This window comes from Apteryx rowi, unplaced genomic scaffold (genome assembly GCF_003343035.1).
Source record: "Apteryx rowi isolate R43461 unplaced genomic scaffold, aptRow1 scaffold_5, whole genome shotgun sequence".
Lineage (NCBI taxonomy): Eukaryota > Metazoa > Chordata > Aves > Apterygiformes > Apterygidae > Apteryx > Apteryx rowi.
In genome coordinates, this window is record NW_020450760.1 from 2,001,127 (window position 1) to 2,017,324 (window position 16,198).

General features: G+C 38.9%; 1 protein-coding gene across 2 annotated transcripts in view; it reads right to left on the minus strand.

Annotated features, from left to right (window-relative positions):
- DYNC1H1 (dynein cytoplasmic 1 heavy chain 1) overlaps positions 1-16,198 on the minus strand; it is a 45,725-nt gene that overhangs the window by 27,542 nt on the left and 1,985 nt on the right. For both annotated transcript variants that reach the window (XM_026079726.1, XM_026079727.1), the window contains exons 2-27: positions 15,022-15,109; positions 14,256-14,429; positions 13,785-14,040; positions 12,718-12,904; positions 12,262-12,533; positions 11,924-12,151; positions 10,016-11,092; positions 9,504-9,683; positions 8,758-8,907; positions 8,362-8,508; positions 8,108-8,248; positions 7,780-7,956; positions 7,555-7,665; positions 7,355-7,474; positions 6,901-7,140; positions 6,222-6,377; positions 5,702-5,815; positions 4,949-5,059; positions 4,662-4,871; positions 4,105-4,251; positions 3,659-3,825; positions 2,756-2,929; positions 1,753-1,918; positions 1,463-1,651; positions 1,187-1,381; positions 195-477 (exon numbers count right to left, since the gene is read on the minus strand). In XM_026079726.1, the coding sequence (XP_025935511.1) occupies positions 195-477; positions 1,187-1,381; positions 1,463-1,651; positions 1,753-1,918; positions 2,756-2,929; positions 3,659-3,825; positions 4,105-4,251; positions 4,662-4,871; positions 4,949-5,059; positions 5,702-5,815; positions 6,222-6,377; positions 6,901-7,140; positions 7,355-7,474; positions 7,555-7,665; positions 7,780-7,956; positions 8,108-8,248; positions 8,362-8,508; positions 8,758-8,907; positions 9,504-9,683; positions 10,016-11,092; positions 11,924-12,151; positions 12,262-12,533; positions 12,718-12,904; positions 13,785-14,040; positions 14,256-14,429; positions 15,022-15,109 (5,460 nt within the window). The remainder of the gene's footprint in view (positions 1-194; positions 478-1,186; positions 1,382-1,462; positions 1,652-1,752; positions 1,919-2,755; positions 2,930-3,658; positions 3,826-4,104; positions 4,252-4,661; positions 4,872-4,948; positions 5,060-5,701; positions 5,816-6,221; positions 6,378-6,900; positions 7,141-7,354; positions 7,475-7,554; positions 7,666-7,779; positions 7,957-8,107; positions 8,249-8,361; positions 8,509-8,757; positions 8,908-9,503; positions 9,684-10,015; positions 11,093-11,923; positions 12,152-12,261; positions 12,534-12,717; positions 12,905-13,784; positions 14,041-14,255; positions 14,430-15,021; positions 15,110-16,198) is intronic.

Genomic DNA, 16,198 nt, shown 5'->3' on the forward strand with positions numbered 1-16,198 from the left:
CTGCATGCTGGCAGATTATGTGGTCCCTTGCAAGAGGGTTCAATAAAACATAAAACCGCTCCCCCAAAAAATTGTTTGTTCTTCAATATCTTAGTTATAACAGTTCTGAATGTTTACATTAAAGCTATAAGCTCCTATCCTCTGTAACTTATGTACTTGTCTGAAGTTTTCATTTCACTTAGGTACAAACTTACCAAATGGTGATCCTCCAAGTCTTGCCTCCAGGGCTTGCGTCATTGTCAGATAACAGCGGTCAGTAAGAGGAGTCTGTACTAGTTTATCCTGAACACCAAGGTACTCAAAACCATAGTTGAATTTGGCATTTGCCATCTGAATGGAGAGCTGTTGCAATACATCTGTCTGTTTTGGGTCAAAGTAGAACCGCATTTGGCTGAGCCACTCAAAGGATTTGGAGTTGTCAATCTTGCTTCTGATCAGTGATCTTGTAACATCTCTCTGGTGTACCAACTCAGTAATCTGGAGAGCAAAGCAACTTCTTAAACCACAGCAACACAACCCATTGCTAATAAAGCCAGGGATTCTACTGCTTTTCAGAACAGCATACTGAATTGCCTTCACTCGGCAATCACAACCTACCAGCAGCATCTGTCTTAAAACCTGTTGCTATGAAGATGGAACTGAGATTATGTTAACTGTTCTTGTTAAGGACTCACCTAGCCTTCAGCAAAGTCAGTCCTGTCTATAGTTAGCCTGGTAAGCCATAATGCCACTAAATAAGGTATTTTTCTTGCCAGAACCTATGAACTAGCTCCTAAAATGGACCAGATTTTTTCCTTTAATATGTAAAGGAATAGCTCAGGATGATTTTACTTCTTCCCTCTCAATCCTTATCTACAAGCAAAAGCATGTAAGGGCAGCTGAGACACTTTAGACAATGAGATGTTTTACCTTTGAATGAAGAAATCTATTAATGGCTTCTGCATTTGGAAGAGTTAGTCTGACTATCAATTCAGTGATCTAGTTTATAACATGCTATCATGCATTAAGCTGATTAGAGTTAACAGCTACCACCACCTACAGGACCAGAGCTTGATAGAGTGGCATAAAATGCTTTAATCTTTTTCCTGAAATAATAATAAAAATCTTAAGACTAGCTAATCTCTTCATTAAATCTTTAAAAAAGCTCACCTGCTAACCTAGAAGATGAAAGGAGATTATTACTTACCAAGTGTTCCAGTTTCCTTCTGCGAAGGGGTGGCTGCTCCATCAGCACAGAGTCTGCCAGGACATTGAGCGTGACCTCGACATTAGCTAGCACAGAGTGGAGAGGACTGCTGTCCCCACCTCCACCCATACCATTGAGGGCTGACTCGACATTCTCAGACCATGCAATCTGGGCTGACAGGACAACAAGCTGAGCCTGTGTAATGAAAATCCTCATCAGACAGATTTTCTCACTACAGTAACGAAGCTAAATATATTTAAGTGTTCCATATGATACCTGGTATTTGTCAATCCAAGAGATGTAGACTGCTGGATCAATTGAAGTTGCTTTACCAAAGATTTCTACTTCAGTAACAGATTCTGCAAGCAGTTTAGCAAGGGTCACTCTCATTTCTCTCTCAACAAGTGTAAGCCACTCATTGATCTTGGGATGTTCTGTGATGGAGACAGGTGTTTTGAACAGCACCTGCAAGAGTGAGATTTAAGTCAATCCTTGTTCACATATTTGCACATTTTTATTTAAAAAAACCAACAAAACAAAACACCCTCAAACAACTGCAGCTATACCTCCTCTCCTTCACGTGAAGAGATCCCCAGAACCACTGAATTATCTTCATTGAGAATTATGCTAGAAACACCAGCAAACATTTTCTTGAAGTGTTTCTGCAGCTTGGCAACATTTTTGCTGTTTCCAATGATTTCAAGCAAGTCTTCATCACCAACAAAATAAAACCTATTAATTAGATAAAGTAAGATCAATATCACAACTGTAACTATCAATTATTATTTATTTATGCTTCATAGATGGCCATTATGTGGGAATAATTTATGCTCCTTTCCGCAATACTGTTAGAGCTCAAGAACCACAAATATGCTAGAAGTTAAAGCTCAGTTCTAAGCTTAAGCCTCAGCTCTGGTGGTCTGTACCATATAGCAAAAGATGCATACATGCTCCATACTATGGAGCATTTTCCTTACCTATCTACCCCTGAAAGACCCACAGCAGTGCTTGGGATTGAACTAAGTGTATTAGGTAGGGAGAACATGGTATCTCCTTACGTGGAGTTACACATTTACTCTCTGATGCTGAGTGACAAACTAGCTGAGGAGCACAGGCAAGTCAGAACCAATGATTCAAATACTGGATTGTGGCAGTTTAGACGCTGTCTTTCAACCAAATGCAAGAATTTAGCAGTTAATCTAACCTGTAAGTTTACAGAAAACAGCTGAAATAGTTCGAATAACTTTTGAGTCATAACCAGCCATGAACGATCAAGTACAGGAAGTTTTAGTTCCACTTACTGATAAGTAGCTATGACTAAATTCTGTATTTAGAGGACATGGATATATATGGTCATGACATCTTTTATTTTTATATTTCATATTTTAATATTTTTATGTATATATGTGTGTGTGTATATATATATACACACACACACACATCTATACACACACGCACATATATACACATACACAAAAACTGGCAGAGGCTTTACAAAATACTACACTATTTCCATACAGAAACATCAAATGATTTTACTTCAGGAACCAACTGAAGTCAGCTTCTTACCGTGGGAAGGAGGACCTCTCCCTTTCCAAGTATTCTCCCAGTGCCTTCTGGATCTTCCCAAGCAAGTCTGCCAGTCTCTCTAGTGACCTCTGCACACCTTGAATGTTAAGAACATCCATCACAAGTGGAGATTTGGACACCTTTTTCATGAGTGCCAGAAATTCAGTACTGATGCTGCAAATGAAGTGATACAGTACATTAGTGCAAACTGAGTAACCAGAAGTCTACAGAACTCTAAAGTTATCTCTAAATGACTGCTACCCCTCTAATAGTTGTGGCTGTCCTAGGGAATGGAGGACACTAAATTCCCACAGTAGCTCTCCATCTACCTCAAGACAACAATAATCTAACTTATTTCCAATGCTCAAACTATAAATTCCACTTCTGAAGGTCTACTATTCTTTATTTCCTGAAAAATTACATAAATCTGATTCTCTGAGCCAAGTGAAAGTATCTGGAACAAATGAGGAAGAACAGAAGTACTTAAAAGCAGAGGAAAAAAAAAAAGCCATTTGATGGTGAGAATAAAAGCTGAGGCAATAGAGATAAGCCTGCTTTGTACAACCACAGTGCTGGAGAAGCCCTGAGGTAGCTGGCTGTAACGAGCAAGAAAAAACAAAAACAAAAAACCACACACACCTGAACCACAATCATCATCTAAAAATTTGTATGTCAGCCTGTTATATATGCCTTTTTCTCCCATAGTTATCTATAGGCATCTCAGCATATTTGTTTGCTTGACAGACTTAAATCTACAGCAGCGCTGAAATCCAGCCAAACCAGGTAAGCATACAGTTAATATTTCAACTTCAGGGAGCACTACTGCAACTTTGTAACTTTGATGACCTGTCCATAAGGTGCTAGGAGCGAGGGAAGAGAAAAACAAAGCAGTTAAAAACTTACCTTTGAAACCGCTGGGTCTCCACAGGCAGCAAGTGCTTGATGTCAGCACTACCAGTAAAGATACCCTCCAGGTAGACCCATCGTCTTTGAACATCTATCCAGACATCAAAGAGTGCCATGATACGGTTCAGTTTATCTTCCCAGCTAAGGGCATCTTCCTCAAACACCTGAAGTTTAAATGCCATATTAACACTCAGTTTGAGGGTGTCAGGAGTTCAGCTGCTAATAACTGTTACCAGAAAAAACAGTCATTTAAGAGTTACCAAAAAAAACCAAAACAAACAAACAAAAAAAAAAACCATGCATATGCAATTGGGCGTTTGTCAATCTAAATGTGCTGACAAATACACATGCTGAACAAGAGAAGAAGGCAGAGTTAAGTGAAGATTCTGAAGTAAAGAATTTTATTAAGTAAAGAATTTGTTTAGCTTTGTTTCCCATTTTACCTTGTAATACGGCGACAGCTTCATGGCAGACACACTGTTAATGTGCTCTTTTACTTTGTTGAAAAGGTCGTCCCATCCACGAATCAAACGACATTTGTTCTGGTAATTGACCAAATCCAGTTCGTAAGTGTTCCATACTTCTCTTATCTAAAGGAAAGAGTGGTTAAAATATGACATTAATCATTTTTGGTCCAAGACAGTTACACAGTATGAATGTATTACAATAATTTCATTTTTACTTTTTTACCCAAAGATTCTGGTTTTACGCTCAAGCTTTTGCTAAAAAGATTAAGGATATGATGCAATCAGGTAAAAACTTCTACAGGTTGGTGCTTTTGTGGTCATTATCAAAGACTGCTCTTCCAAAAAATGCAAGTTACATCAAAGGAAGCTTGCACAAATTTAAAGCTGTTTCCAAAAACAGTGACAGAACTCCATGGAGTCTCAGCACTTTCATCAACAGCTTAGACTGAGAAGTTTACTATACACGTATCAGTCACCTGATGGAAAGACACTGATTTGCTATTGCAGGCGTGCACACAACAGTTGATACTAGCCTGTTTCAAGAACTCTTCCAAAGCCATCTCTCCCTGAGCCACGAGCAGCACATCTTTGACAATTGCTTCATTTCTCTGCAAGTCGACATCCCAAATCTGACCCAGGGTCAATTCTGAGACAACCCAGTTAACATGAAGCCTTTTCATTAGCTGTTTCCAGTGACGATCTTTAAGTGCCTCAGATTTCAGTTCAATGACCAACATGTTTATCTATAAAAGACAAGAAAGCAAGTTAAATCCCTGAACTTTAAAATGCACAGATTTTAGAAATAAGTGCTTGAACTTACCTTCATATAGCCCTTCAAAAGTCTCTGAACATATTCGTAGGAGGCATACTGTCGCAGGCGTGCAGGGAAGTTTTTCAGTTGGTTCAACAAGCCATCTAAGTTTTGTCGAAGCTGTCGGTAAGATAAAAGCAATTAAGTATTTCTCTAAGTGCGGTACACATAGCTGTACTAATAAGAGCTCACACTTACCCATAATTTTTCACAGAAATTTCTCTCAAATGAGATACTAACTAGTGTTCAGCTCTACATTTGTGTTTAATGTTACATCTATTGCATAAGATGCAGCTGGTTTATAGCTGGAAATGCAGATTTTCTTTCTCTGTCTGATTAGGATTTATGAGACAGGACTGTCATAGGCTTGATGTTCCTATTGCTCTCTACATCACTCTGAGCACTGAGCTAAAACTGATGCAGTTCATCCAGCCACATCATGAAGTTTCTCTGTTGAAGTCTAATAGCCTATTTAAAAACAGCACAATTCCTTCTCTGTAGATATAGTCAAATCTCAACTTTGAAACTACTGGAACTGCACAAGCCCCCTGGAGAATTACTTAAGTTGTGTCAGAGACCTGTGGATTTTTTTAGCTTAGCAGTAAAAGACAGACACTCATGAGAAACTGAAGAAGGTACCTATACACAGAAAATGATCTGGAACGTGTGGCACAATTAAGCATGTCTATCACAAGAAGTCTAATTCTTAATTCACATACACTTGCTGTAGGTATGCTGTTTATCTATACAGAAGCAAAGTACCTTGCGAGGCTGTACTGAAACCCAGGGTTGTTCTTTCATTTGGTCAATCTGTTCCCAGACCTTGGAGAGTTCAGACCAAACTCCTTTGAGATCTTGCAACTCTTCTAGAGCTACCTGTGGTAAAGAACATGTCAAACATTAGCATTAAGTCCTAATTTCTTCAGTAATAAGCAGAAGGGCGGGGGGAGAGGGAAGTGTATGTTAAACAGAGTACTTCTAATGCATCCAAACCCTTCAGTTAGCTTGCCAGTTCAACAGAACTGCTATAGTCAGGGACCCTGATGAAATTCTTGCATCTCAGTTCATGTAACAGCTTTGTGAAAATAAGCAAGTCACTAAAAAGACCATGGACAGTCTCTTAAGGCTAAAACTGAATGGGTGTGCAGACTGCATCTTGGCACTAGTAACTCACAGGCTATGAGTAACTCTCTCGAGGAAAAGAGAGACAGACCCGAAACATGTTTTTTTGCCTTGAAAATATTTTTTGGTGAAATCAACAAGTTGTATGAGCAGGTTGTACCTGAACACGTTCTTCACTGCCACTGAGTAGTCCCGTATCTGTTAGTTCCAGAGCTTCCTTGGCCTTTGCACACTTCTCACGATCATCCTTCAGCCTACCAAATTTTCCTTCGTAGATGGTAAGGGCTTGAAGAGCCTCTTCTGGGCGCAAGTTTCCCTAAAGTTTGCATGGGATACATTAATCCAAACAACCTAAAATCAAGTTGAAGTTATGCTAAAAGTAAGGACTAAATACGAAACATTGGTTTATCTGTCCCATTATTTCCTCTTTCCAATATGCTGACAATATGGCTGTAAACTTATCCAGAAAAGTCTCATCCCAATTTTGGATGGAGTTTTTGGTTTTACTGAACATGGCCTTCCCTCCCACCACAAAAGGGCAGATTGCTTTCTTCTGAATCCTCCTACATGCACACCCCTTAGTTTGTTTCAGCTAAAGATTTGTTAGTAACTGAAGCCGTCTTGCTTTTTGCATCCAGAGTTTTAAGGGTAAACTCCCTCATGCCATCACCCAAAAAACAATTAACAATTTTGAGGGTTTTCTTATAACTTGCCAAAGACCTTTAACATTATGTGTAATGAAAAGTGCCACAGAAGCATCAAAACAAACTGCCTCCTCCTAGCTGCATGCAGAGCAACTACTTCACTCACTGAACGAACACTAAATAGTCACTACTTACTGTCACAGGCTTTGTTTTCTCCCAGTCTGTTAACAAGTCAATTGTTCGGCTTTCCACTGCCCGATCCTCTTGAACAATCTTCATCTGCAAGTTTGCTACTTGCTGTTGAATGGCAGAATCCTTTCTACGCATGATGTCATTAAAGGCCCCCCACTCTCCTTCAATGTTATCAATGTATAGCCAAGAGGATGGAAACTGGAACCTCTGTTTCTCAAGCAAGCGCTGACCATTGCGATAAAGCTACAGGAGACAAGGATTGTAAGGTAAAAAGATAAAACTAGCTTAAGCCACAAGCTAAATACTCAACACATTTTAACAAGAGCTCACTATACAGTTTACAGGATTCCTCAGAATGTGATGTTAAAGACTGTTCTCAAGTGGACTTCAATATCATGAAGTTACCTCTTAAGAGGTAAGTCTGATATTCCAAGAAGTAATTAGCAAGACAACATACCTCAACTTGCTTTTCAAACTGCTTGATTTTACGTTTCAGGGACTGCACATATGTGATGAATGTCACTGCATCTGATGTGCTGGCTGTGTCCACTGAATGCTGCTCCAGTTCTTGACGTGACTGGGGGAACAAACAAGTGTTTTAGAAGTCTAGAATAAGTTGATTTGAAAGTGAAAAACTGGAGTTTGGACTAATCTTACCTTAGAAATTTGTGAATGAAACTCTGTCATATTTTGACCAAGCATTTGGCCAAATTTGCTGAGTACTTCCTTGTGCCAGGAGTCGTACTTCAAATTCACCTTTGATTGTACCTACAATTGAGAAAAATGACATAGTAGTAATTTGTTGGCCGTGCTATTTTCTGTTATACATCCATGCTGAAATTTAATACATTTGTCACAGAAACAATAATTTCCATTTCTTACCTTGCCATAGTCTATGACAACAGGCCCAAATTCCTTTCTGGTTTCTGCGTTGTCAAATGTTCCTCTTGCCTTTCTTATCTGTACTAAAAGGGCTTGCCACTTATTTAGATCTTCTCCAAGACGGTTGTATATGTTTTCAGCCTGCATATCCCACAGACACTGGTACTGCAGCCAAACCTAAAGAAGATATTTCACAAAACTATGCTCAGAACTTTTCCAGCATATTCAAAAAAAGTGTTTTCATGTTCCCCAGAACATCCTTAATAAGGAGAAACTGAGAGAAAAAAATCCATGTTCAGCTTTGCCATGGAATCACTTGGCCTCCTACCTTGACATATTGCTCCACTTCAGTTACAATTCCCATGACAGCAGAGTATGACTCCTCCAGGGCTGCAGGGCCATCAGGCATCCGCGTTAATGCATTACGATAGAATTTCTCTTCCTCAGACAGCTCATAATGCACTCCCACCTGAGAGACACAATTATACATGTGATATACACCCAAGTTTCTAGCGCGCTCAGATTCAATCCTAGAGCAACATATTAAGATATTTAAGCCCAGTTAAGTGGAAAGACACTTACTTGATATCTCTGACTTTGAATTCTTGGCAGCGACAATATTACCATCTTCCAAGAAAACATTTCTTGATAAAGCTTGTATCTACACTCTTCAATTGGGGGATTCAAGTATATCACCTGGTTGGTTATCCTTAGTTCATGTACAATGTTCTGCAGAAACAGTCAACACATTCAGTTTTACTGGCAGATATTACTACAACCCACAGTTTTGACAACAATTTTGGACTTCAGGTAGTAGTCTTTTGAAAGGCAACTGGCACTTAATGAGGGAGGCAAGTATTCCTCCAAAACCAGATGCAGACAAAATACTTATGATTTTTACCTTCCATATTAGCTTCAGATATAATGTGTCAAATTCTTGCACTGAATAATTAACAACAGAGGAAAAAATGAGCTTACTTTGATTTTGGGTTCTCCACCAGGCTTGTGGCTCACTTGAGGAGCATCTGTATCCATATCCACTTCTGCTTTGTCATCTGCTTGTCCAAGAAGAACTTGGGTCCAGGCCCTCAGCCCAGCTTGTAGACGAACACCTAGGATTCTTTCAATCTAAGGAAAATGACAAATGTTTGGAGAAAGAGCTGCATATTCACTGCATAAGGATCCCCACTATCATCATACTCTGACATCAGGCGGACTATGGTCAATGGAGCCAAGGTCATCTTTATTAAGTCACCAGATTTAAGAGTTTTGATAGATTTTTCAGCTAATATTCATTCAAAGCTTCTCTCGTTCTCATGGACTTTAATGAAGTTAAGCAATTTTAATTGCTTTGAAAATGACAAAATGTCAAACAACACGAAACTTAACAGGCAGTACCAAACACCATTAACACAAAGAGTGTTTGTGTAGCAAATCTTCACCATCCCTTATCTACCCCTTGTCTATCTTTCTAGACATTCAAGCTATATCAAATATTTTTCTTCAAAGGGTAAGAAACTCCCCTTGAATTTCAACAGCTGAAAACAAACAGGACTTGCATCTTCTGCACACAACAAAAATGCAGAAAATTCCAGCGACTTGTCCTCTGACAGTGGACAGACAGAAGTTTCCTTAGGCAACTCTGGAGAGGAGCACACCAAATATTCCGCACCTGAAAGAAGTGTTTCCTCTAAATACATACAGCTCTTTGGTCTCAAACCTACCTCCATATCCAGCTTATTGACCCAGATTGGCAAGTTGGAATATGAATGAAGATTTAAGTCATCCACAGCTTTCTGAACCCTATTCAAGATTTCAGAGAAAGTCTTGTGATCATACATGCATGTTTCCAATGATCGCACTTCCAGATCTATTTTCTCTTCAATTATGAGCAGATCATCCACCTAAAGAAGTAGTTTAAGAAAAGTAGGAAGTTTAGTTTGACATGTTAGACAAAGGTAACAATACCTGTAGAGAAGCGGTTAGTCACTTCTCTTTATTTAGGTGCAGCAAGTTCACCAGTTTGAGAAATGGGGCTAAAATATCCATCAAGTTGGACAACTTGGGCCATCTTCATCAACTACTTAAATGAAGGGCTTCAGAGACAATACAGATCAGGGCACCAGCTATCAGCTTCTACTTTTGATTAACCACACACTACTGAAGTGAAAACATAAAAAACTTGCAATTTGAGTTTGAAAAAGTTTGAGTTTGAAAGATAAACAGTAAAACAAACCTTTTCCTGGAAACTGAAGACAGTCTCTGCTAAGCGTTGTACATATGGATCAAGTTTGTATGACTCCCACACAAGCGCAATCCCTTCTGCAATCAAAGCCTGCACCTCTTTCTTCAAGCCAGCAACCAGAAGTGAAATGGTATTACGCTCTTCTACTTTCTCACATGTTCGTTCATATGTACGGACGCTTTCAATGAGAGAAATAGCAAATGGGTAGAGCTGGTTTGCTTGGTGAGCTTTGTTGACAATTGCTAGGGGAACACGGAAACCAAGCCACTTCAGGTTTCGGACTTCTTTTGAAAGCGTAATTATTTCTGGAAGGAAGTTGACTTTCAGTTTCAGGACATTTCCAGTTCGACCTCTAACGCGAGTGCTTTCAATGGTGAAGATACGGCCAGACACACCAAGATTGCGTTGCTGAACTTTTCTTGCCCAGTCATCAAAGATCTCCTGAGTGTTGAGCTTCATGCGAAAGCTATCTCCATCTTGCTTTAGCTTCTGACCCTCAACATGGTTCTCCCAACCTTTGCCAAGCACATCTTCAACACGCTTCATGTAAGCAGTAAGCTGTCTGTCAATCTGTTTTGCCCAAATTATAGACCCAGACACAGGAGGTAAGTCACGAACATGACTCATTTTACAAGCTTGACTTTGGGGGTATTGTACCTTAAACTTGTCATGAAGAGACTCAATATCATCTTTCACACGCTGGATCAACTGTGTTTGATATTCACGAATGGCACCTCGAATATGAGGTCTGACAAACAAGGCATTGAAGCGAGAGAAGATCCTGAACATTTCATTGGCATTCTTTGCTGTACCGAGCTGGTCTCTCAAACGGGCAGTGATTCTTGTTTCAACCCTATCAATTCTTTCATCATATCGTTTCATTGCTGCCTCCCATGCTTCTGTACCTTCTTTGGAAACATCTAAACCATCTACTTCTTTAACGTTCTCATAAGCAAGATTTACTTCTTCAATTGCATTAGCATCTGCAGCATCAAAAAGAACTTCTGCTACTTTCATATCCTGAGGTTCAGGTACATCTCCTTGATTTTGTTGGGCAACAGCAGTTACCTGCATTAAAACCACAGTTTAGCGAGCTGGATGCTTGAAAACTTAGTACAAATAGCTAAACACAGCCTGTTCTAAGAAGCATTACAAAAACCTGCAAATTAGTACCGAAACAAAGTTTTAGTTCCATTTCAGATTTAAGCTCAACTAGGAATGGGGCAAAATAGTTACCTTATAAACTTCCACTATTGTGCAGCATAATCTCATTTTCCATTGCAGTTTAGCCAAGCTCAACTATCTACACACTATGTAATCTCCTCCATGGCAAGTCTGGACTCACTGCTTTTATTAACACGACCATGACGTACATTAAGTATGTCTGAGGTGAAACTAACCCTATTGGCAAGGGCTGAAAAACAGACGGAGTTTTTGGAAGCAGTAAAACTGAATGTTACCTTACTTTTGTGCTTATGACACTTCAAAGCAAGAGTGAACATTCCTTATGCCTATTCAGAAAAGAAATCCACTTTCTCCTCCCATTTAAAGAGAACTTTCCTGCATTTATAACTGTCCTCCTTAGCCTCTTCGGAGGCTAGATCTGGAAACCTAGTCTCCACAAGATTACAACTGAAGCTTCTTTTCTCTTCCCTTGCTTCTTTTCTGCAGAGTTTTAGTAGCAACATTCAGGCACATTAGACTATATAAACCAGTCAATACAATAAAAATTACTAGAGGTGGAGAAAACTCAACACTTCATGCTGAGAACCTCAGATTATGCATTTGCAGTCACCTGATTCAATATAATACCTCTTTCCTCTGCATCATTAAATAGTCTGCAAGTAAGAGAAAGGAAGCTGGACTGCTTTTCTGTCTGATAATGATTAAGAGTATTACCTGAGGTCGCAAGACTCTCACAATAACTGCCCTCAGCTGTTCATGCTGACGCCTGAATTTCCTCATTTGATCAAGACGAGCTTGGAGCTTCCTATGAGCAGGATTGATACGCCACACCATCTTCAGGTTCTCTTCCCTTTTTCTTTTTACAATATCTCTCAACAGAACTTGTAGCTTCTCATATTCATCATCCCACGTTTGGAAAACTTCAAAACATGCAACCATTACCTGAAAAGAATTTTAGAATAAGGACTCTGGCTCACAAGTGAAAGGCTTCCTTGAAGTCACTATTCAATGCAAAAATACAGCCTGTTTGCGTCACAACACCATGAACATACCTTTTCAAACTCTTCATAGGCAACATGCATCAGCTTTCTGGTTCCCAGTACTTTAAGTAGCTGAGAGCTCAGATCTCTTGAAATAGCCTCCACTAAACGCAGTGCCCTTTGGATTGGGTATTTTGTGTTTCGGATTTTTCTCAAATGGGTAAATATCGCAACAAGGGCCTGCCTTATTTTGTCCAACTCAGTAGCAGACAGCAAGTCATTCAGAGGAAAGTCTTTCATCAGTGGATTATAGTCATTCACGGTTTCCAGAGCCTGTTTTAGACCTAAATGCAACACAGATTTTGACTTAGTTTATCATTTCGTTAATCCAATCTGTGCAAGACAGTAGCTTTAACTTGACTATGGCAACTCTAAAAAGCACTGTTCTTTGTACTACAGTGTTAATGTTTGATAACCTGTTAAGTTCTGTCAGATGTAGCAAGAAATTTTATTGAACAGCCGTTTTACCTGTGTCTGTATCAAAACTGACTGTTGCATGAAAACGTTTGCCATGCTTTAGAATATCCAGAGTTAGAAGAACTTCTGGACTTTCACGTTTCTCCTGAATGCGATACAGAGCACGTTCCAAGTTAAGCCAGAAGCTTATCTCCTGTAATGCAGTGCCTGATGCAGGATCTCGATCTAGTTTGGTCACCTTAAAAGAAGAAAAAAAAGCTTTTAATTTACATGCTTCAACTGTAAAAGCTTGCGCTATTACTAAATATAGTTGAGACACATAATATCTAATAGGTTTTAATACTCCAACATCAAACAGTTTTGGCAATCATTCTGCCAGAAGTATAGGAATTAAGAGTGCAACAAGAATCAAGGTTCAATTCCAGTATATCTGAAAGTCAGTTGTGGGACCTCCATGTAGCACCTTCACCATGGCTGAAAAAGCCATCTCTCCACTTTCCTGATTACTGTCTGTATTTTGATTTTGAATGAGAGATGAGACAGGCAAGGAAATAAACATTTTATCCTCTAGAATAAGAGGAGGAACTACTTGTCCATGAGCAATAGGTGTTTATTGTATCCAGGGAGAAAAATAATAGTGATATTTAAGATGCTGTTTCTAAGTGAGAGCAGAACAGCAGAGTTCTTCCGAAAAGTAACAGCCAGGAGGATAAGAGAGTATGAGCTAGGAGCGGAACAACTGTTTGGGGGAAACTGTTTAACTCAGACTTAACTATTAAAAGGTCATAATCTTACACAACAGAATTGATTTGGGAAGTAACAAGTGGTATGCATGTGGGGAAAAAAGCCCAAAAGCCCAAAACCAAGACTTGTAAAAGAGAGTAAATTGCCAGTCGCTTGAATCTGTTTGTTCCAGTAGAGATACGATAGTCATTCTCAGCTACTTGCAAACCAATTTAGACTAAAATCTCTGGTGGTTCAGAAACTAGTGTCAGATCCCCAGAATATTTGGCATGCAGCAGTATTTTACCTGTTAAACTGCAAAGAAGATGCACAAAGGAATTTTTCACGTTACTACAGAGAAGTTCTTACCATGTAGTCTGGTACTTGTCTCTTACCTTTTGTATTTCTCTAATCCAGCGATTGACTCCAGATTGTAGCTGATTGAGAAAGGTGGGATCCTCAACCTTCTCACCGAAATCTGTAACCTTTGGTTTTTCTCCACGTTCGTAACACTGCTTGGCAACATTAGTAATGATTGGATGAATTGGCAGACTAATCTCTGGAATTTCAATATTCTGCTGCAGATGCAACAGGCCCATTTCAAGTTCTGCAATCTTTTTCTCAACTGAAGGAGCCATCTTATCTCCATCTCTGAAAGAGTACAGATGTTTCCATATAAGAAGCCAAAACAAAAATCATACATGAAACATTTAAGCTGTCTGAACTACTTTCCCAGAGCCAGCAACAACTTCATACATGCTTAAAATTTCTCACATGACTTGCCTTGAATAGTCACTGTCTTATTTTTTCACTGAACACCTACTTTAATTTGTCAGCAGAGAAGTGAAGTATTTATACTGAATTACCTGTCTGCTTTGCCAGATTCTCTGATATAGGACTTGAAAAAGGGAGCAACAGCATTGCTAATAAAAGAGTGTAATGTTTCATAAGGAGAATCTTCACTGAGAGTGAGCACTCTCAGCTGAGAAGACACTGGCTTGTCAGCATCAATTACTGGTGTTCGCTTAATGAATGCCAGGCTGTAGAAAGATCAGAGAAGAGAGTTACCAAACAGACATTTGAAACTTAATGACAATTAGAATAGCTTTCATCTGACTGCAAGTTTAGTTTACTGGAGTCAAATGCTAACCTGTATCATCATACTTGATAATCTTGCTTTTGAGAGGCTTGAAAAACAAGACTTCTAATAAATACACCTTTATACTTCAGTATTCAGCTGAACTGAGCTATCAATAAGCACTCTGCGTTATGGGCACAGTAAGGAGGCACGCTATTTCTCCTGAAGCTTCAGAGATTCAAATACGCGTTCAGGAGAGTGACAAACACACAGAAGTCAAACAATAACAGAAGATTCTTGAACTTTAGTTGTAGGTATGTTACAAATAAGCCTTTGTTTCTTTTATTTAACCTCAGAGCTTGAAGTCCTAAAGCCTATTCCTTTCAGCTCCATGACACACCCTTACTTTCTTAGGGTCTCTACCTTGAAATGCTGAATAAAAACACTACATGAAGCACTAGGTAAATACTAATTATCAAGCTGATTGTGTCAATAACTGTAGTAGGTTTCACTTTCATAAATCGGAAATGCTAATAACTATTTTAATAACTCACCTGTTTGATTTTACTCCATAATGAATGTCAGTGTTAATATTGTAGGAAATGAACTCTTTTTCCTCTTCTCCTTCATCTCCCACATCCTCTGTAAAAAATAAGCTATGTAAGAAATATTTTATTTTAAGGCATCCGTCACCCTGCCCTCTTTTGACCATCTTCTGTTATAATCAGACTACTATCTAACCTTTAATTTCTGCACCAACTTATTACACCAAATAGCTGAAGTTAAATTTGGCCTTGCAATATCTCTCAAATCCAGGGTGGGTTCATTGGTTTTCTAGTACAATCCCATTATCTTTTCTACATTATTATAAAGAATTTCTAAATATAAAACATTACGACAAGCTAAACATAGCCCACATTCTGCTTGTGAAGCAGAGTGAAAATTTCTGCAATACAGAGAATGCATTTCTAAAGATACGCTACCAGGATAACCACACTTTGGTAAGAACACGAAGCACCTCCTTTTTTATTTATAGGTTTATTTTCATATTAAAGAGAAAATCTGAAAATAAAGTCTCTGAACCAGAATAAAAGCCCATGGGAAGTATTCAGGCATTAACACAGCTATTGTATCACGGATGACGTAATTGCTGGGACTGCTGGCACTTGTGCTGCAATGCGGTGATTTCAGTGCAGAAGGCTACTCCCTGTTGGGGGACACACCCCAGCTGGACACATTCACACTGGACTCTCACCCTGCTCTCATTTCATTTAGCTCTTCACAGGAGATACAATCTCAGGCTGTCACGTTTAGGATACCAAGCACCAGAAGTCCAGTCACAGAACAGTACTGTGCTAGACACCGAAGGAAGCTGTCTGAAAGCCATTTACAGGTTGTAGAGCAAGTGATACCACAATAGTAATTTTCATTAGTTAGAAATACAGCTTCTGCTTTGCTGTATCTATAATTAATACCGTGCTTTTAAAGTCTATGCATAAATTTCAATCGAAACATTGTTTTTAATCATGTCAGAGAAAACAAGAACTTCATATGCTGTTCATTCTGAATACAGTTAAGTTAGAAAGGTTCCTGTCAGTCAGGAAATCCACTTTCCCCAAATAATTGCTATTAAACTAGATGATATTTATGGAAATGGCTTTAGCCCATAGTAAATTAATATTTAGCTTCTAAAACATATAATAACTGTCTCAATTTGATTTTAATCACACT